Source organism: Toxotes jaculatrix, chromosome 1 (assembly GCF_017976425.1).
Source record: "Toxotes jaculatrix isolate fToxJac2 chromosome 1, fToxJac2.pri, whole genome shotgun sequence".
NCBI classification, from domain to species: domain Eukaryota; kingdom Metazoa; phylum Chordata; class Actinopteri; family Toxotidae; genus Toxotes; species Toxotes jaculatrix.
The window spans coordinates 14,457,525-14,475,295 of NC_054394.1; the positions used below are offsets into that span (position 1 = coordinate 14,457,525).

The 17,771-nt window shown below is 40.9% G+C and overlaps 2 protein-coding genes across 2 annotated transcripts; both read right to left on the minus strand.

Moving 5' to 3' along the window:
• Window positions 1-77: 77 nt before the first annotated feature.
• Window positions 78-11,717, minus strand: dna2 (DNA replication helicase/nuclease 2). Its single transcript, XM_041035702.1, has 25 exons — window positions 11,631-11,717; window positions 10,654-10,710; window positions 9,396-10,320; window positions 8,926-9,016; window positions 8,692-8,841; window positions 8,304-8,487; window positions 7,683-7,831; window positions 7,366-7,488; window positions 6,885-7,131; window positions 6,638-6,752; window positions 6,152-6,308; window positions 5,804-5,995; window positions 5,364-5,606; window positions 5,155-5,268; window positions 4,845-4,954; window positions 4,437-4,546; window positions 4,143-4,271; window positions 3,885-3,977; window positions 3,479-3,672; window positions 3,105-3,194; window positions 2,664-2,877; window positions 2,262-2,351; window positions 1,923-2,108; window positions 1,645-1,791; window positions 78-1,460 (listed from the first exon to the last, which is right to left on the minus strand). Exons 1-25 carry the CDS (start codon window positions 11,658-11,660, stop codon window positions 1,407-1,409), a joined length of 4,194 nt encoding a protein of 1,397 aa, XP_040891636.1. The 5' UTR covers window positions 11,661-11,717; the 3' UTR covers window positions 78-1,406.
• A 636-nt stretch (window positions 11,718-12,353) lies between these two features.
• On the minus strand, window positions 12,354-14,380 carry LOC121182934 (zinc finger protein 32-like). Its single transcript, XM_041039609.1, has 2 exons — window positions 14,185-14,380; window positions 12,354-13,550 (listed from the first exon to the last, which is right to left on the minus strand). Exons 1-2 carry the CDS (start codon window positions 14,345-14,347, stop codon window positions 12,604-12,606), a joined length of 1,110 nt encoding a protein of 369 aa, XP_040895543.1. The 5' UTR covers window positions 14,348-14,380; the 3' UTR covers window positions 12,354-12,603.
• Between the last annotated feature and the right edge of the window lie 3,391 nt (window positions 14,381-17,771).

The window sequence follows — 17,771 nt, forward strand, 5'->3', positions numbered from 1 at the left end:
AATAAGAAAAAAACAAATCTCAACAGAAAAAAAAAAACAAAACAAAAACAAATGAAAAAACATCTAAAATGCTTTGCTTACATAAAGGAGTAAGTTAAATCATCACAGTGCATTAGCACTAGATTATATTTGCAAAATGCTTTGAGCAGATAGATAATTTTTTTCTAAGTTGTGGTTTTAACTGATATTACTGTGTAGTATCCTCAGTCTCTGTAGCGCTTCAGTTCTGCGTTACATAAAGAAATTGAGGTAAATGACTCAAACGCTTGGTTTTAGTTCATCTCTTTTACAGATTATAACATAGTTCAAGTATGTGTGAAGTCCAGTGATCTACAGTCGATCCACTGCTGCCACTGCTTTATACACCATGTGTTTGGAAAACTATTGATTTAGTGACTTAAGATTTCAAGTAATTCTGGCTATTGTAATGTAGTGGTATAGCTAACCCTTTTAGTCTAAGGTTCTACATTCCTTAAGACTAAAGTCTGGTTGACTTACAGACATGCATAAGTTTGTCTGACTGTTGTAGCTAAGTGAAAATAACCATAGATAACTACCTTAAATTACTTATTCACATTAGTGATGATTTTCTGTGCTGTGTGTGGAAACACCAAGTGGAAGTACCAAAAGTCATGCCTAAAATGCAGAGTATTGATTGAGGTATTTGATCAAAAATATCTGACTTTATAAACAGTTACTAGTGCCAGTTTGATGCTTTGCACCATAATATATCACAGTTCAACATGTTTCAGCTGCAGATTGAGTTTTGTGTGCATCTGGTTTAGATGGTCAGTACCTTGTTCCTCTGCGTTTAGCAGCAGGGACAGTGACAGAATGGAATACAGAGTGTGTCCCATTTAAAATAAATGAAAAACAATAGCAGCTACATCCTTAAGCCATTTCACAGTCCGCAAAAATGTGTCAGTATATTGTGTTGAATGATGCATGTGATATTAATACAGCATTTTAAATTATGAAAAACAGTTTAAGTACATAACAGCCTGCGCTAACAGATTTTATACCACAAGGCCACCTCCATTTCTAAGCTCTAATAAAAGGCTGTTATATAAAATCATTCTATTATAACACTTAAAATTAACTAGTGTGGTGCGGATTAGAGACAGCATCTTGGTTGTCCTGATGATTAGAGACATTTGTATCTTCACTTAAACTCCAACAAATGCTTGTTGCACAGCAACACAATAGCTAGATTTTGAAGTGCTGACAAAGTACACCTCCCACAAGTACTTACAACTCATATGTTTGATCAAAACCTTCTGACAGATCACTAAGGTGCTTTTACAGAATGGTACTCAATTGCTGTTGAAGTTCCCCATAGCCGCTGTCTGCTCCACTGTGAGACAGGCAGTTGATCTGAAACACCATCATGTCTTCACAGTCTTCTGTCATAGGTGCATGCTGGGTAAGGCCTTGTGGGCAGCTGGCGGCAGCTGGATAATGTGAAGTAAGGGTTCAGGAAAAAACATGGTAAACACATAAGGCATAAAAAATAGTGATCTGTTAGTGACATTGGTGAATAACTGTTCCACAGACTTCATTACAAGTAAAACTAAAGTCTTAATTTTTGTATTGAAAATGAAGAAAAGTTGATTGGTAGCACCAAGATGTGTTTCTAAAGGATATCATGTTCTCTTGCCGGAGGTGGTTGAGTAGTTTCTCCACTGGTGCATAGCGGCGCAGCGTTGTGGCAGAGCCCACCATCAGCAGCTTGTGTTTGGCCCTAGTAATGGCCACATTCAGTCTACGCCAGTCCTTCAACAGCTCTCCTAACTATGACAGGAGGGGAGATGAATCAGGTCAGGTTTCCACTCACTTGTTCATTTGCTTGTTCATCCATAAAGAGACAGAGGTGCAGAGAAGAGAGAGCAAAGATAAGTCAAAAAAAAAATCGAAATACTTACATGTCCTTCCTCTGCAGTGCTCCTGACAAAAGAAAGGACAATTAGACTTTTGTCCCGTCCTTGGTATTTGTCGACTGTGTTCACCTCCACTCCGATGAAAGCAGAGGACTGCAGTAGAGCAGAGATAATCTTTAACTGCTGTCTGTAGGGAGCGATAACACCTATATCACTGGGCTTACAACCTGCCTGAAAAAAAAAGAAAAAAGCAAGGGTTAGCACAATAACTACCTACACTGACATTTTCTTTGATTTGACCACATTTTCATTCCCACACATATTATTTAATATGAGTTTATGAGTTTAATTATTAGTATTCCATAAACACTTGAGTATCTGTACCTTTATCAGCAGTGAGAGCAACTTGTGTATGAGAGCAGCCTCAGTGTGATTGCTTACGCCTCCCTGCTCCACTGACTCCAGTGCTGGCACCTAAAAGAAGCAGTGGAGAGAAACAAGATTAAGACAATCGCAATTCAACACACCATACACTGTCCACTGCCTCTCAAACACTGCCCTACATGTGCTATGTCTGTTAGGCCCATCGAAAGTTGAGTACCCAGAGCAAACCAGCTAAAAAAGCACAGTCCTATTTTATTCAGGCCACTTTCTTCAACACTTGTTGCAGCAGCCCTAATAACTCAACCTTCCACCAGACAGAAAAACTACATGAGCCTACAGTAGGTGCAGTACTGATAGATTACAAACACTTTTTGAAATGTGCCCTCTCTATATTTGACCTACCATTGAGCAATCAAGGAAACAAACAGGGTTGCTAGGCAACAATGTGGCCTGTATCCATGCCGGGTCATGCCTGGGATGACTCTGAGAGCAGGAACTAAGCTCCGACTGGACAGAAAGCAGGAAAGGCAGGGGCAGCAGGGCAGAGGCTGTCCTTTCTGATCCACACTCCAGCCGTCCCTCATACATCAGGGAGTTACTGAGAGACATTATCTGCCTGGAAAAAAGTGGGTACACAACGTTTATTTATTATATTAATTTATCTGCAGTGCTAAAGCAAAACAGATCAGCTTTAACACATCATTTATTGTATGAATTTTATTTCTGACATTGTTTCGAACTCCACTCACTTGTCGAAGAAAAAAAAAAGTTAAGAGCTGTGAAAGAGCAATTTGAATACTCTTAAAGCTGATATCATAATAAATAAGTCAAAGCCAGGTTTACCTGTTCATCCGGTACTGCACATTGAGTTGGATCACTGCTTCACTATGAAGTTCTAGTCGCTTAAATAGACTTTCATCCATCCCAAGTGACCTGGAGAAATAAAGACATAAACAAGCTGATGACTGATATTTCTATGGACATTCTTCTAACTTTGCATTAATTACCTAATTGAACCCATCACATTCCAAACATGTTGAATTTTCACTTTTAAATGTACATTTTAACTTGAAGTGTGACAGTGTGTCCTGTTTTACTTTCATAAAGACAAACAACTACAATATGAGCTCTTACTTAAAGCAGTTCCTCCCATTTTCCCTTCCTAGTACATAACATAAAACAACATACACATCATTTATGCAATGCGCATACTCTACCTAGCTTCCAGGTTTTTAACTATTGGCGGCAGTTGTTGGTGATCTCCAACCAGGACGAATCTCTTTGCGTAGAACAGGGGCCCCAGACAGATAGGCTGGCTGATCTGTGACGCCTCGTCTACAATGCAGAAGTCAAACCGCCGACGTGTGAAAATGGGATGCTTGATGCCCATACAGGTGGTTCCCACTATAAGCTAGAAAAAGACAGGGGATTGGTATTGAGTGGTGAGACTCATTTCATTTGGATATTATAAATTACAATATCTTCATATGAGATGTCTTGAAGCAGGAAAAACATTGAGACCAGGTGTAAAATATTCTAAAAAAAAAAAAAAAAAAGCAAAGCTGATATCAGTGTATAGTGTATATAAATCAGATTATAATATTCCACAAACTAATTCCTCACCTCCTTGTTATAAAGCTGCTCCAACTCTGAGAGAGTGTGAACTCCCTTCTTCCTGACACTTTCCTCTGTGTAAGGCAGGATGTCTGGATGAACCTGGAGAAGGTGGCAGAAAACAGGAGAAATCAGAGCAAGCCATACCAGCATGTATCTAGAAAAGCATACACTTTATTGTTAGAAAACAATTTGGGAAGCGAGGACTTATTCGCTGTACTGGACAATACTTTAAACACAGATTAACAGATGTGAACTATAGCACACCTTCTGCCCCTGACCCAGACGCAGAAAGCCGACCCGGAAACGCTTTAGCTTCAGAAGGATGTTGTCAACAGCAGAGTGGGTGTAGCTGGTCAGCAACACACTGAACCCACATGCATGTAGGATACGAACCTGTGAAAAAGAGTGAGGAAGAGACAAAAGAGCAAAAAAAAAGAAAGAATAGTGGAAGGTGCCACATGAGAGAGTAGAAGTAGAAGTAAGAGTTCTGGTCTTACAGGGACTAGATAACGCTGATTTATGGCTCATTTAAGGTTAAGGTCATGTTTAGGATTTTACCAGGGTGCAGATGGTTGTGGTTTTGCCTGTGCCTGGCATACCAACAATGAGTGTGTAGTCTTTAGACAACAACACCTTCTTCATGGCCTGCTTCTGGGGTTTGTTGAGACCTACACAAACACACACATAAATGCATTAATTGACCCAACATGCAGTCTCCTACACAAGTGACGAGATGTCATATAAGAAAAAAAATAGCTGTGGAGATTTTTCTGCTATTGATTAAAGTATGAAACTAAACTTCCAGCATTAATGCAAAATTGATATCATGACTGCTAATTACTTCCATGAAGTTCATTTATAGCAGTGTCCTCCACAGTGATAGAAAGAACAAAACTGAATACAGAAAAGGACAAGACAAAGCATGTGAGACAGGCCAGAGTTGGAAAACCAGAGTAGCTTTGTCACCTTTGAGGATGCTGGCCACAGTGTCCTTGGCCTCTCTGGGCAGAACAGAACTGAGGTTGGAAATAAACTCTGGAGGACGAAGGTCAACAACCAGCTCCCTCAGACGATCACTGCACAGGGACAGATGTGTTAAACAACACTTTAAAGTCTTCCAGGGAGAAGTTGCTATTACACTCAACAGAGATGTATAATAAAATGTATGTGGCTATTGTTTAAACTGTCACTTATTTGTTTCCAGGGGATAAGCCGGTTTTATCATTACCTACATGCTATGCTATCATAACTTAATATTTCATTTTACTGTTCCCACCTGTCCTGACAGTTTTCCATCAGTTTGGAGAGATTGGTGAGGTGGGTACTGAGGCCCACCACACCTTCATCACCGTCCAATCGAAACAACACTCCGCTGAACTTTGACAAATCCCTGTAAAACACATTACACAAAAAAACAGGTGCAACAATTAATTGTCATTGGATTGATATACTCCTGATGGCAGCTACATGTGGATTTGGTCTCACCTGTCCAGAGTGCAGCTGATCGTTGTCCTGCTGACCTCGCACAGGTAGCCTGTTGCTAAGCCAACGAGACGACCTTCCTGGTCGCTAACAACGATGCGATCCCCGCTGGTCAGACCACTGTTGGCCAAACCCTGCTGCCGTGTCACACTACTGCTCTGGAAGCGATGGAGGAAAACTCCTTCAGACTGGACGGTCACTGGGCCACTGAGCTGCATATTCCCCTTACAGCTCCCGTTCTTCTCACTACAAACACAAGTCAGATATGAGTTAAAAACTTTAGATGGTGGAATAAAAAAAAAAATCAGTGAAGTATTTTATATATGAAGGGGCTGGTTTTATGCCCTGTACTAGATTTTAATCACAACAGAAGCTGGAGAATTCAGTGAAGGCCAAAGACTATGGGTGTTTACATGTCTAAGTTTGAGAGACCAGCTTCATACCTCTCCTCAACCGTCTGAAGCCACACATGCTTTCTGGAATTCTTGGCCTCCATGGTTGCAGCCTCAAGGCAACAGAGCAGCAGCCAGTGGGAAAAATAGCTCAGATGTGGTGGAGTCAGGTGACCTGTCTCCTGCTGCAGGAAGTCACGCACAGCATCCTCGCTGACGTCTGCAGAGCTGCTATCCAAAGCTCTGTAGGAGGAATAAGGACAGGTGAGAAGAATGAGACCATTGAATTAGTATTTAAATTCACCATTTTAAAACTCTGGGAAATGCCAGCTGATAGAGTAATAAAAGTTATAATGCTTGATATTTCAATGTCTGCAAAATTAGTTTAAAAAGGTTTACCTCTCATATAAAGCACAGTTCCTCCTTTGGGGACAGTACTGGCAGGTTTGTCTGTTTGTCAGAATGTCAGGAAGTCTAGACAAGAGGCTCCTCTCTGCTTTTTTCTCCACACAGTTGTGAATGTGATGAACCAGCGTGTTCCTCAGCTTCAGCAGCTCTGACATAAACACACAGGGTTTTAGAAGGAGAGGCTTCAGTTTCACTGCATCATTGTGCTATGATCAGACTCAATTTACACAACTTAGTTGAAAGGGGACTCTAAGTGGTAAAGTAATGGGGTGTGTGTGTGTGTGGTGAGGGTTTAACATTCAGCTTTTTCTTTGCAATTACAGTGGGTCGTTAGATTCCTTCTAGATTCATTTTGATTTTATTTTGTTGAATTGCAAAATTATCCACGATTCCTCATTTATGAATTAGAAAAACTAAGATTATGACACGATTGTTCACAACTGGCAGGTTGGTTAAGCACACATGAAAACACTGTACCTCTGCGATCCATGTGGCTGGCCACTACAGGGTGCAGGTTGCCAGTCTTGAGGTAAAGCAGGAGGCCAGCTTCAGGATTGTATCTGTCCATGCTCATCAGAGTGTACAGAATCACCTACACAGCACACACGGGATATGGACATTTTGTAACCACAACTGTGAGTCAAGTGACCTCATTAAATTTGATTAATGTAAACCAGCGTGCACATGTTCATCTACCTAGCTGAACACACTGTGGCCCACCAACCTGACTGCGATGCTCTATCGAGTTAGACTCTCTTCCAGTTTTCAGCTCCAGGGGCATAGTCTTCTCCTCCAGTGCTCTGTGACTGCCGTTTCGTGGTCTTTGGATTCGAACACGTGCTGTCACATCAATTTTACCTTTCAGACCAAATCTCGGCGACCACACATTCTCTTCTATATCTGCCAGCTCTGTGACCGAGACGACAGTTTCAGAGTCCTGACCCCTGCTCGGAGCTCTACTGCTGGTAGGGCTGGAGTCATGGAGACAAAGACAGACATAGAATCACCTCATTCACACTGGGAATTAGTTTATAAACTATGATAAGTATGATCAGTATCACAAGTTTCACTTTTGACAGCATTTTAGTCAAAACTTCAGATAAGAATGTGGACACAAAACAATCAAGCAGACTACTGCAGAACTAATAAAGTTGTTGTTAGCAAACCTTTAAAGGTGTGTTTGTGTACTGAGTGTGTGTACTTACACTCTGAGACTGATGGCTTTTGGTCTTGAGGAGCTGAGGTATTCATTTGCCCAATGTTCCAGTGAAGGGAGATAATCATGCAGTTCCTGCTTCATCTCTTCTTGACTTACACCCAAACTGTACCTGAGGACGCACAGACAAAACACAAACTTAAATAAACAGGACAAACATCAAGCAAACAACGGATAGAAATATTTACGACTACCTGTTCAGAGCTGCTTTCTTATTGTTTCCTTCTACTCTTTACTGCTTTGTTCAAGTACTCTATTTTGAATGGGTCTGTAGCACCCTTCAGCATATACAGCATAACCACTTACATGTCTCCCAGGTACTGAGGGCTGTGCAAGGCCTGGTCAGCCAGCTTAGACAGTGTCTCCAAAGAAAAATCTTTAGCTTTAGCTGCTCTCTGAAAGACTTCATGGACCATGGTACCATTCAACATCTGCTTTGAACCACCGTCAAAACTCTGCATCATGTCACATAGAAAGAACAGTGAGAGGTTAAGACTATGCCACGGTGTTATTGGGGTGTGTGTATGCAAAATAACATGAACATTATAACCCCCCCCCCCCCCCCCCCAAAAAAAAAAAAACCCTTTCAATACATGTAGAAGTTATTGCTGGGCCAGTACACTGCATTAGAACTTTATGTATGTATTCATAATCAGTGAACATGATATGCTGTATGTGTGATGATGTAAACTGAATTTATCGGTTCTGTTAACACATAGTAAGATGTAAAAGTATTTGGGTGCTACAACATTATGATGCATTGCAGTATCCATTTACAGATAATGTGGGCTATTTAAGAAAAATACACATTAGTCAACACACAAACAAAGAGACATGCTCTGATATTAACAATTACACATTGGTCAAAAAGAAAAAGGACACATGATCAAAAAAATTGATTAATTTCAAGGCTGTAAAGCACTTTACCTTAAACATATCACCCAGTACTGCACGTCTCATGCAGCGGATGGAGCTTGAGATGCTGGTACCTGAGATCAAGCTATCAGGCAGTAAAACCAGGAAACCCTGCTCCCTGTCCACTAACCACGACCCACCATCAGTGCGTCCCTCCAGATGCACCACATCACCACGACAAACAGGTGTCATCTCCCTGAAAACACCCAAGAAATGATCATTCGACAAATACACATGTAATGAAGACTTGTAAGCCATGAAAATCTAAATGAATTAAATGCATTACTGCATTACTTTTCATGATTAAAAGTATGAAAAGCTGAAACATTAGGAGTTAGACATTTGATATGACATTGAATAACGGTGTCAACAGGGCAGAGGTCCTAACATGCAGCATTACCATCCATCCTTCATCAGACACGTCTCGGTCGGATGTAGAGATTTGTAGCATGAGATGGTCAGTGTTTTTTGACCAGGCCTCTCTTCCACATCCAAAACCCAGTAACGGTTGTTCATGCCTCCAGAAAGGATCACATGGTCTGGTACCTTACTGTAGGGACAAAGAGGACTCTTACTATCATAAATGCCTAAATCATCTGTTGTGCATCAGCCAGTGTGTTCATGTGCTTCTCACCGGGGATTTTTGGTTTTATCAGTGACAAGACCTTCATTATCATCCATATGCTCTGCAAACCAGTTTTCATCCAACATCTCTGATGTCATTCCTGATTTATCCCCCCCACCCCAAAACAAGAAAAAAGTTAGCAGGGATTAAAAACAAACATTAAAGATATGGATATGAATTAGAGCTGAGTTTCTACTGTATTAGTATATTTTTCATATCATGATATAACTCAGTGCACGTTAATCTGAGATTTTATGATATAGTGACACAGCTTAAATCTTTGTGTTAAATGTTGAGTGCCTGGGAGATGATGCTGTGTTTTTAACTTTGTTTGGAAAAACACTTTTGTTTTCTTTCTTTTTCCTTTGTTTTGCAGTCAAAAATATTGCAGTATTAGCTCCCATCAACAACATGCAGCTAAGAATAAATTGTGCATAAAACATGTAGTTGGTGGCAATTACGCTACTTTGTCGGCGTACCTCCAGTTTGCTCTTGATTGGATGATGGCACATTCTCTCTGTCTCCATTTGGTAATGTCCTGGCTGTTCTTATAGCCTCTTTCTCGTTTGTGTCGACCTCCACCTCCTGTGCACTTTTCTGTGGTGCGGGTGTGATCATTTGTGCAGCAGGTTTGTGCACATGAGCAGTGAGTGTGCGAGTATCCTTATCCAGACGAGTATGTGGATTTACACTAGTTTTCCCCTCTGCTGCTTTCTGCTCTGTTATCACAGTAAAACTGGAACCTTTCTCACCCTCATCGCTGTCTTCCTGATGTTTTCTGTGTGTCCCCAAAGAGTGGCAGGAAACAGACTTCAGTGGCATTGTCGTGCTTCTCTTGTAATTGAAGACCACTTCCACTTCAGTACCTCGGCTGTGTCCCTCCAACTGGTTACTGGAGAAACAAGCTGTTTTCCCATGGTCAGTCACAGATCTTGTGACTTTTAGGTTGCTACCAGTGGGGCTGATCACGGTCCTTGCTCTCTTGGCATTGTGGGACTCTTGAGGAGGGCTGAAGAGTCTTTTGGTGGAGCCAGAACATCTCTCTTCCCTCTTGGTTCTTCCTCCTTCATCGTTCATTAATCTCCGTACACTCTGCCCTTTGGAGCGGGGAGTGACACAGATGGGAGATAGTTGGCATGCCACCTCTCTGCTGGGATGGGGACTAAGATGGCCTGCCTCTTTGGAGGAAGAGGAGGAGACAAGCCTGATCTGACTGTTAGGGGTCTCTGGCACCGAGAGGACAAGATCAGGCGAGGAGGGCAGGAGGTTCTCAAGGTCCCCAAGGATATGTCTCTTTCTGGGAGAGTGGAGTCTAAATGGGACGGTTTCATCTTCTTTGATCTGTGGTCCAGTGGCGGCAAATGCAGAGTCTGTGATTGATAACTTCTTTGAAAGTGACTTGTCCTAAAAATAACACAGTCAAATGAGTATTTCAATACATAATCTAAATAATTATACCATAGAGGAGACACTGTCACAGAGCAATGCAATAATTCATGACAGACAGCAGAAAAAGAAGCTAAACTAAAAGTACAAAAAAACAGAAACCCTAACTCAATCTGTGTACATTACTAAGAACTATTTCTAAATTGAATTGCATTGTGTATTAATATTAAAAGGAGCTTCTGACGGTCCTGTCAAGACCTGGAAGAAATAAGGAAAACAGACAAAAAGCAAAGACAAGGCTGAAAAGAGAGAAACAACTACGTAAAACAAAACCAAAACAATCCTATTTACCTTTTGGTTTTCAGAGGAAAAGAAGGATGAGATGTCCTTCTGCCCTTCAAGAGTCACCTGACAAAAACCACAACAGCAAAAATAAAACAGCATTTCCTGGGTGCCCTTTCTTTGTTGTCCAACAGGCCAGCATGTTAAAAACATTTGACAAAAAGAGATCTTGATGTGCAAATGCTTCACATCAAGTGGTCAGCAGCTGATCCTGGTAACAGCAATAACTCACCTTTGTTGATTTAGACAATAAAGACTGAACAGCTTCAGTTAAGCCCGTAAGCATACACAGCAGTGTAAAACAGCTCATTACCGAATTTGCTGATCATCAGAAAATTAATCCACAATTCCTTTGAAAGTTGTCTTTCATGGAAAAAAGCCAAACATTTCATAGTTTCAGCTTCTCAAATCTGATCATTTTCTGCTTTGTCTTAAATGACAGTAAACAGAATAATTGCTCTCATGAACTGCAGTTCACTGTAGCTTCTAGTGTTTTCCCCCCAAAAAAAGATTCTCCACTTTTCTCCAAAATTTCTCTCCACTTCAACAAACTACAATAGTAAAATGCTGTTTGCACATTAGTACACCACTAATAATAATCTTACAGTATAATTAAATAACAGTATGCCACTCACATGGGTCCTTTTATGAATTTAGTACTTTTGATACTTAGTTCCTAAGTTCCTGATTATTCTTACATACTCTTACTGAAGTATCTTACTTGTAATGGAGCATTTTACCAGTGTGATAGTACTTATACTTTAGTAAAGGGTCTGAATACTGAATCCACCCCCACCAGTGTCTTCCACAAACACACACACACGCCTGACAAGCCACTGTAAACTTCAGCTGGGTGAAACGTCGTGTTGTTTACACACAAACGTATAAATAACGTCTTTTCTGTTTCTGATCTCCAACGTTTTTGTGCCCCCCCAACCCCCTCCAAGAAGAAAATGACTGCATGTTTACATGCTCGCACTGCTTACCTTGGTTTTCTTCAGTTTGGTCCTGTTCATGGTGACTGTGATTAGACCACAGGCGGGTCTGTGTACCTACTTGTGCTGAATGAGCTGCTATTAGCGGTATGTTTTTAGCTAGCGGGCAAACTGTGCCGTTAGCAGAAGGTTAACCACACCAACATTATAACGACCCTGCATCTCCGACACCAGGGGATTATTCACTGACGTACCGGCTTCAATCTAGTGATATTTTCCGCTAAAACTACCAAGCAATTTTAACGATTATCATCATCTTCTTGATCCTCTCTCGGCGGCGGTGTGAGCGATTTAAATGACTGTGGCGCCAAATTTCCTAATTCGCGGAACGGAAGTGACATCATGTGCAGTTCCGCTCAAAGCACTTCTTTTCCGCTCTCAGTTGGCGGTCTGCAGGAAAGTGCGCCCTGAATAAACTGGACATGAAAATGAATGAAAGCTATAACTGTTTCCATGTAATGCAATAATGGTTTTTGTGTTAGCGGCAAGGCATAATCTATTTAATGGGTTGATACGAAATGTTAAAATAGTGAACACAGTAAATATTATACCTGCTTAAAAACAGCATGTTAGCATTGTGAGTATGTAAACATGCTGATGTTGTGCCGCCTCCCGGAGCTTCCAGCATGGATATATGATGTTAATTTGATCTTTAAGAATGTTCATATGGAGGAAATTACTAGACTTAAATTTGTGATAACATTACCACTTTTTATTACTCTCTTTAAACAAAAGCAATTAGCGTTTTAAAAAGTTGCATAAATAAAAACTTGTAAGTATCCAGTGAAGGCAGAAAGCATCTTCTGACAAAGTGAAAAATGAATACAAGCAGAATGAAACATGGTGATTCTTTGAATCTTCACTTAATGCGAGTGTAAAACTTATGTGTCTGTAGAGTGTAACATTACATTAGTTCTATACTGGAAATGATCAAAATAAATACCATGAAGCAGGTAAAATTGTGTCATGAGTTCTCTCCTGTGTGCGTCTTCATATGAATGATTAAATGGGAGCGCCGAATGAATCTTTTCCCACAAGCAGCACAACTGTATGGCCTCTCCCCTGAATGAGTCTTCATGTGGCGTGTTAGATTGGACTGAGCGCTGAATTTCATATTACATAAAGTGCAACTGTACGGTCTCTCGCCAGTGTGTATAATTGTATGCTTGATAAGATCCGCTTTCTCTCTAAAACTTTTACCACAGTCAGCACAGCTGTGGGGTTTCTCTCCCGTGTGGATGCGTATGTGAGCGTTCATGTTTCCAACTTGTGTGAATCCTCTGCCACAGAAACTACATGTGTACGGCTTCTGTCCAGAGTGAGAGTTCATGTGAGTCTGCAGATAGGAGCGCTGGATGAAGCTTTTACTGCAAACACTGCAGCTGTAAGGTTTCTCTCCTGTGTGTGTCTTCATGTGGCGAGTCAGAATGGATTTAATCCTGAAATTCTTGTTGCAAATGCTGCAGGTGTACGGTCTGTCTACTGTCTCACCAGTTTGCTGTGGCTTCTTAATACCTGAGTGCAATCCCTCACTGTCTCTCAATTCATCAACACTGTCTTCACTCATCTGACAGTCACTGGTTGGCTCTGATGCACCGCAACCCTCTCTGTCAGGTTTTGTTTTCAACTGTTTGGATGAGCTGCTGGGCAAAGGGTCTCTTTTATTTTCAGCTTCTTGGCTTTGATGTGGTGACTCTCCTCCTTCTTCTTCACTTCTCTGCACATAAATTATATTAAACATAGTCTCTTTTGTACCAGCCTCCTCCTGCTTTTCACCTGCCTGAGCAGGCCACAGTTCATCCTCCTGTTCCTCTTTAATCTGCGGTTCATCCTCGCCCAGGTCGGTCTTCTCCTCACAGAGCTCTACCTCAGAGGGGATGTCCTCTTCCTGGGCAGAGAGCTGCACAGGAGCTGGATAGTATCACACAGGAGAGAAGAAATTTAAGCTGTAGCTTGATCAAAAACATATTCTGATTTGTATATATTTAAAAGAAAGCTACAGACACGCATAAACAAATCTCAGAATTTTGCAGTGGATATGTTATGATGTGTAGTCTGCTGGTGAAAAGATGGGAACAGCTACAGTGTAAGCACAGTCTTTCCTTGCACAAGACAACAGCAGGAGCAATCGTGCTTATCTTTTGATGGATGCTCATTCTTACAATGTAAAGTCATTACAAAAGTGTAGATCAACTTGCAAATACAAAGATACCTAAAATTTGTTTTCAACAATCACAGCATTATTTTTGCATGCAGTGGGAAAAATGAAGGATAAAGAGCCACCAGCTCGGCATAGCCAGCCATTTTGCATCCCCCTCCTGATGATCCGGAGTCGGCATCCATTTTTTATGCAGTCTATGCACGCTCAGGGATGCAAAATGGCGCTACTTTCTGTCTCCTGTGTAGCTGACTGAGTGTTAGGAGTGGCCCAGGAGATTGGAGGCGGCAGTCCATTATAGCACAAACTATCAAGGTTAAAGATGTCCGACTCCCTAATTTAGTGGCATTTAAGGCTAAAGTTAACCTGAGTGCGTCCTGCAGGTACCTTTCCACCCGACCAGCCCGCGCTGTTGGTCGATCTCCTGCTTTGAACGAAAAACTTCCTCCTCATAGTCTTTGAGAGTTTGTTCAAACAGGCTGAATATTTCCTCAGCAGCTGCCTTCAGCCGCTCGTTGACCAAGGCTTTTAGTTGTCCCGTTTTGAACATTTCCGCGGGTGAGAGATAAACCTCCAGTCCGTATTTTTGACGGGCTGACAGCTGTAGACTGGTTGCCAGGTACCGCGAGATAAAGACGCAATTTCTCCCAAAATTGTTAATAAACGGCAAAAGGACACCCGCTTGTCCTTACATGTCTCTGAAATTAAAAGGGATTAATTGATTGTCAGGCACAAACATTAATTAGCTTAAATGTTTTTTGTTTTTTTTTATAATTACTAAAGGTATAGTGAATGAGACGATGAGAATCTGGTTTTGTGCTGGTCGGCCATGTGTTTCAAACGAAGTTTACCTGTTTATTCTATTTAAATAAAATGATTTATTTATGTAATTTTGTTCATAGACTAATAATTGTTCATTTAACGTGATAAGTGATTGACAGTTTCTGTGCTTCGGACTGTGATTTTGTGCAGTATGTAAGCAGCACGTGAAGGAAACCGGACTTCAGGTTGATTGACAGTTTGAACTTTGATGCCTACAAAACAGATAGACGCCCCGATAATGAAAAGAAAAGTGCTGCCGGAGCTACACTATGTTTAGGCAAAGTAGCCTACAGTGAACGGACATGGCAACACAGGCTGCTCACAGAAACTGAGGCACACAATGGACCCAGTCCCTCTGCAAGATGGAGCTTTGCTGCCACCCACAGGCCATGAAATAAAACACTGACACAAGACTACAGGAGTGACAATTTCCAAGATACACCCGATAGATCATTTAAAGGCCACTTCAAAAGGGGTTTTCAGTTTATATCCGGTCATATAAATACTCATTTTCAGTTTAGGCCTAGTGTGGAAAATTTATTTATCTATCTAAATGAATGAATTAATGAATGAATGAACCTTCCTGTCTTAGTACAATCCAGTGCAATTTGCATTTGCACTTGCTGACCAGGAGATGACAGTAGATATCCTGGTAAAAACTTGTACAAATGTTAAGGACACTTGACAGCCTTTATGACATTATTGACTACAGCACTTTAATCAGAAACCTTTAAATGCCTGTGCTTTTATCATTCTGAACGACATTTGCCTCAGTTAGAGCTCCATCCAGAGAGTGGTGGTAACTATCAGACTGATCAGGATCGATGGCACAAAAACAAGGTATGGATAGGTTAAGCAACACTTTCAGTAAAAGGGATACATGTTTTTGTTACACATTTCATTTTTATTGTGAGCTGTTCTTCCTCATCTGTAGTGTCTACTCAAATCTGACTCCAACACCCTGCATCATCAACTTATCCTGTATCATTTAGCTTGATTCTTACAAAGTTTTATTTAGCTTGATTCTTATAAAATATGCAACAAGTTATGTTATAAATGTTTTTTCTTTTTCATTACTGCCATCATTTGTTTTATTTGACTTTTTTTCACATTCTGTATACAATTTTTACTATCTGTTTTCCTATGGACGTGTTCCTTTGTGTCCCTGTCAGGCTTTTGAAAAATGCCAGAGATACCATTCATGGTATTGTTAGTTGAGACGTGAGGATTAAAGTTCACCGTTTCTGTATGGTCAGACAATAACATACCAGTGGGGGGCCCCCACACACACACACACACAGCAGAACAGAGCTCAGCTCAGACATCACGTAAACTTTACCAGCTCACTCTGCACAAACCCCACACCTCCATCTCTTGAAAAGCTGAAAATAAAATACTTTTTGTTTTTTGCTTTTTGACCCACAGCAGTACAGAGTTGTCACATCTGGTTTGTGTCCTCAGCTGCGAATCAAATGAACACAAATGAAGAGTAAATTTAAGCTTTTAAAGTGAAAATGCTCACAGGTCACACCATGACACTGTGTGCTCTGTGTTTATACTGTACTGTGAACTGGTGTAGTATAAACACTTGAAAAATGGTCTTAGGAGTGAGAAGATAATACTTAATACTTGTAGTGTAGAGTTATCATTTTTCCATTATCTAATATCTTTAATGTTTTGGCAAATAGATATTAATGAAATGAAATTAATAGTTCAATTCAATTCAATTCAATTTTATTTATATAGCACCTTCCACAATCAAAATTGTCTCAAAGCGCTTTACAGAGACCCAGAGCCTGACCCCAGAGCAAGCACTTAAGGCGACAGTGGCAAGGAAAAACTCCCTTTTAACAGGAAGAAACCTTGAGCAGAACCTGGCTCAGATGGGGGACCCTCCTGCCAATGGCCAGGCTGGGTGAAAGGAGGAAAAGGAGGAAGATAGGACAGCTAGGAATGGAGGAGAGGGGGAGAAAGACATGCAGCATAATACAGACAATGTGGGTCAGTATTTACATTACAGTTAGTGAACAGTTATTTGATAATGTGTGCTCAGCAGATTAGAATTATGAAACAGAGCACGGAGGCAAAAAGCTGTCATGACTGGTAATTATTTACATTACAGTTTGCAAAGAATATTAATCAAAATATTTATCTGTAGCAGAATGGAACATTAAACATGTTAGAAATGGATCATTGTAAACAATAAACAGCAGCAGGTGGGTGGAGCCAGGACCACAGGACATGCAGCTCCGGAGCCAGAGATACCTGCAGAAAGGTACAGAGAAAGAGAGACCAGAGAGAAACAAACACAGGACTATGGGACAGAGAGGACACAGAGTTAATGACATGTAATAAAGGCTAATAAATTTGAGAGTGGGTCTGAGGAGAGAAAGAGAAAGAAGAAGAAGTGCGCAGTAAATCATGGGATGTCCCCCAGCAGCCTAGGCCTATAGCAGCATAACTAGGGGATGATTCAGTTGCCTGAATAGTGTCATTTGGTTTTGGGATGTAACTTGTAAACTACAGTTACCAGAGCAAAATTGTTTACATTGCCTCCCCTCTGCAGGCCCAGCTGTCAGTCAAATGCACAGAGCAGTAACTTGAGGCTTTTCTTTGCTTTTATGTTTCTGTCATTGTCACTGTATTACTGTTAACATGAGGAAGAAAACATTCTTGTGCCATTGATAGCATATCAAGTGAATAATCTCCCTCACCCTGCACTTGAGGGATACTCAGAAGGACCAGTCTCTATTAGATTTTTTTTTTCAGTTCAGTTCAGGAGTTCAATTCATATCAGAGCTCCTGCAATTATTTTCTTTCTAACAGCAGCTGCCACTCTGCTGAGATGTGCTTCAGCATGGCAATTTCCTCCTGGACAACTATGTTAGATGTTTAACAAAGAGCTGTAATGCTATTATCCACTCACAAAAATGGATATTGTTCTCTCACAGGGTATCAAAACTCCAAAACTGAAAAGTACAATGCATCTGTACTGTTTGGTAAGACATGCTGTGAGTTGATCGTTTCTTTTCTGCATTTCTTTAATTTTGATCAGGTTACTCTTGGGTGTCACGTTTCTTGTAAAAGACGGGAGGCCATGGCTCTGGTGCTTGAGCAGGTTGGCCGCTGTTTCCTGGGTTGGCAGGCTGACC

Bases quoted from the DNA above. Each gene is read 5' to 3' on its own strand.
- dna2 (XM_041035702.1), bottom strand. From the start codon at position 11,660: ATGAACAGGACCAAACTGAAGAAAACCAAG. The intron at 4,272-4,436 runs GTAAAATCCTAA...TCTTTTTCACAG, and splicing joins CCACAACCATCTGCACCCTG to GTTCGTATCCTACATGCATG. The intron at 3,195-3,478 runs GTAGAGTATGCG...TTATTTCTCCAG, and splicing joins GTTAAAAACCTGGAAGCTAG to GTCACTTGGGATGGATGAAA.
- LOC121182934 (XM_041039609.1), bottom strand. From the start codon at position 14,347: ATGTTCAAAACGGGACAACTAAAAGCCTTGGTCAACGAGCGGCTGAAG. The intron at 13,551-14,184 runs GTACCTGCAGGA...GATACTATCCAG, and splicing joins CGGGCTGGTCGGGTGGAAAG to CTCCTGTGCAGCTCTCTGCC.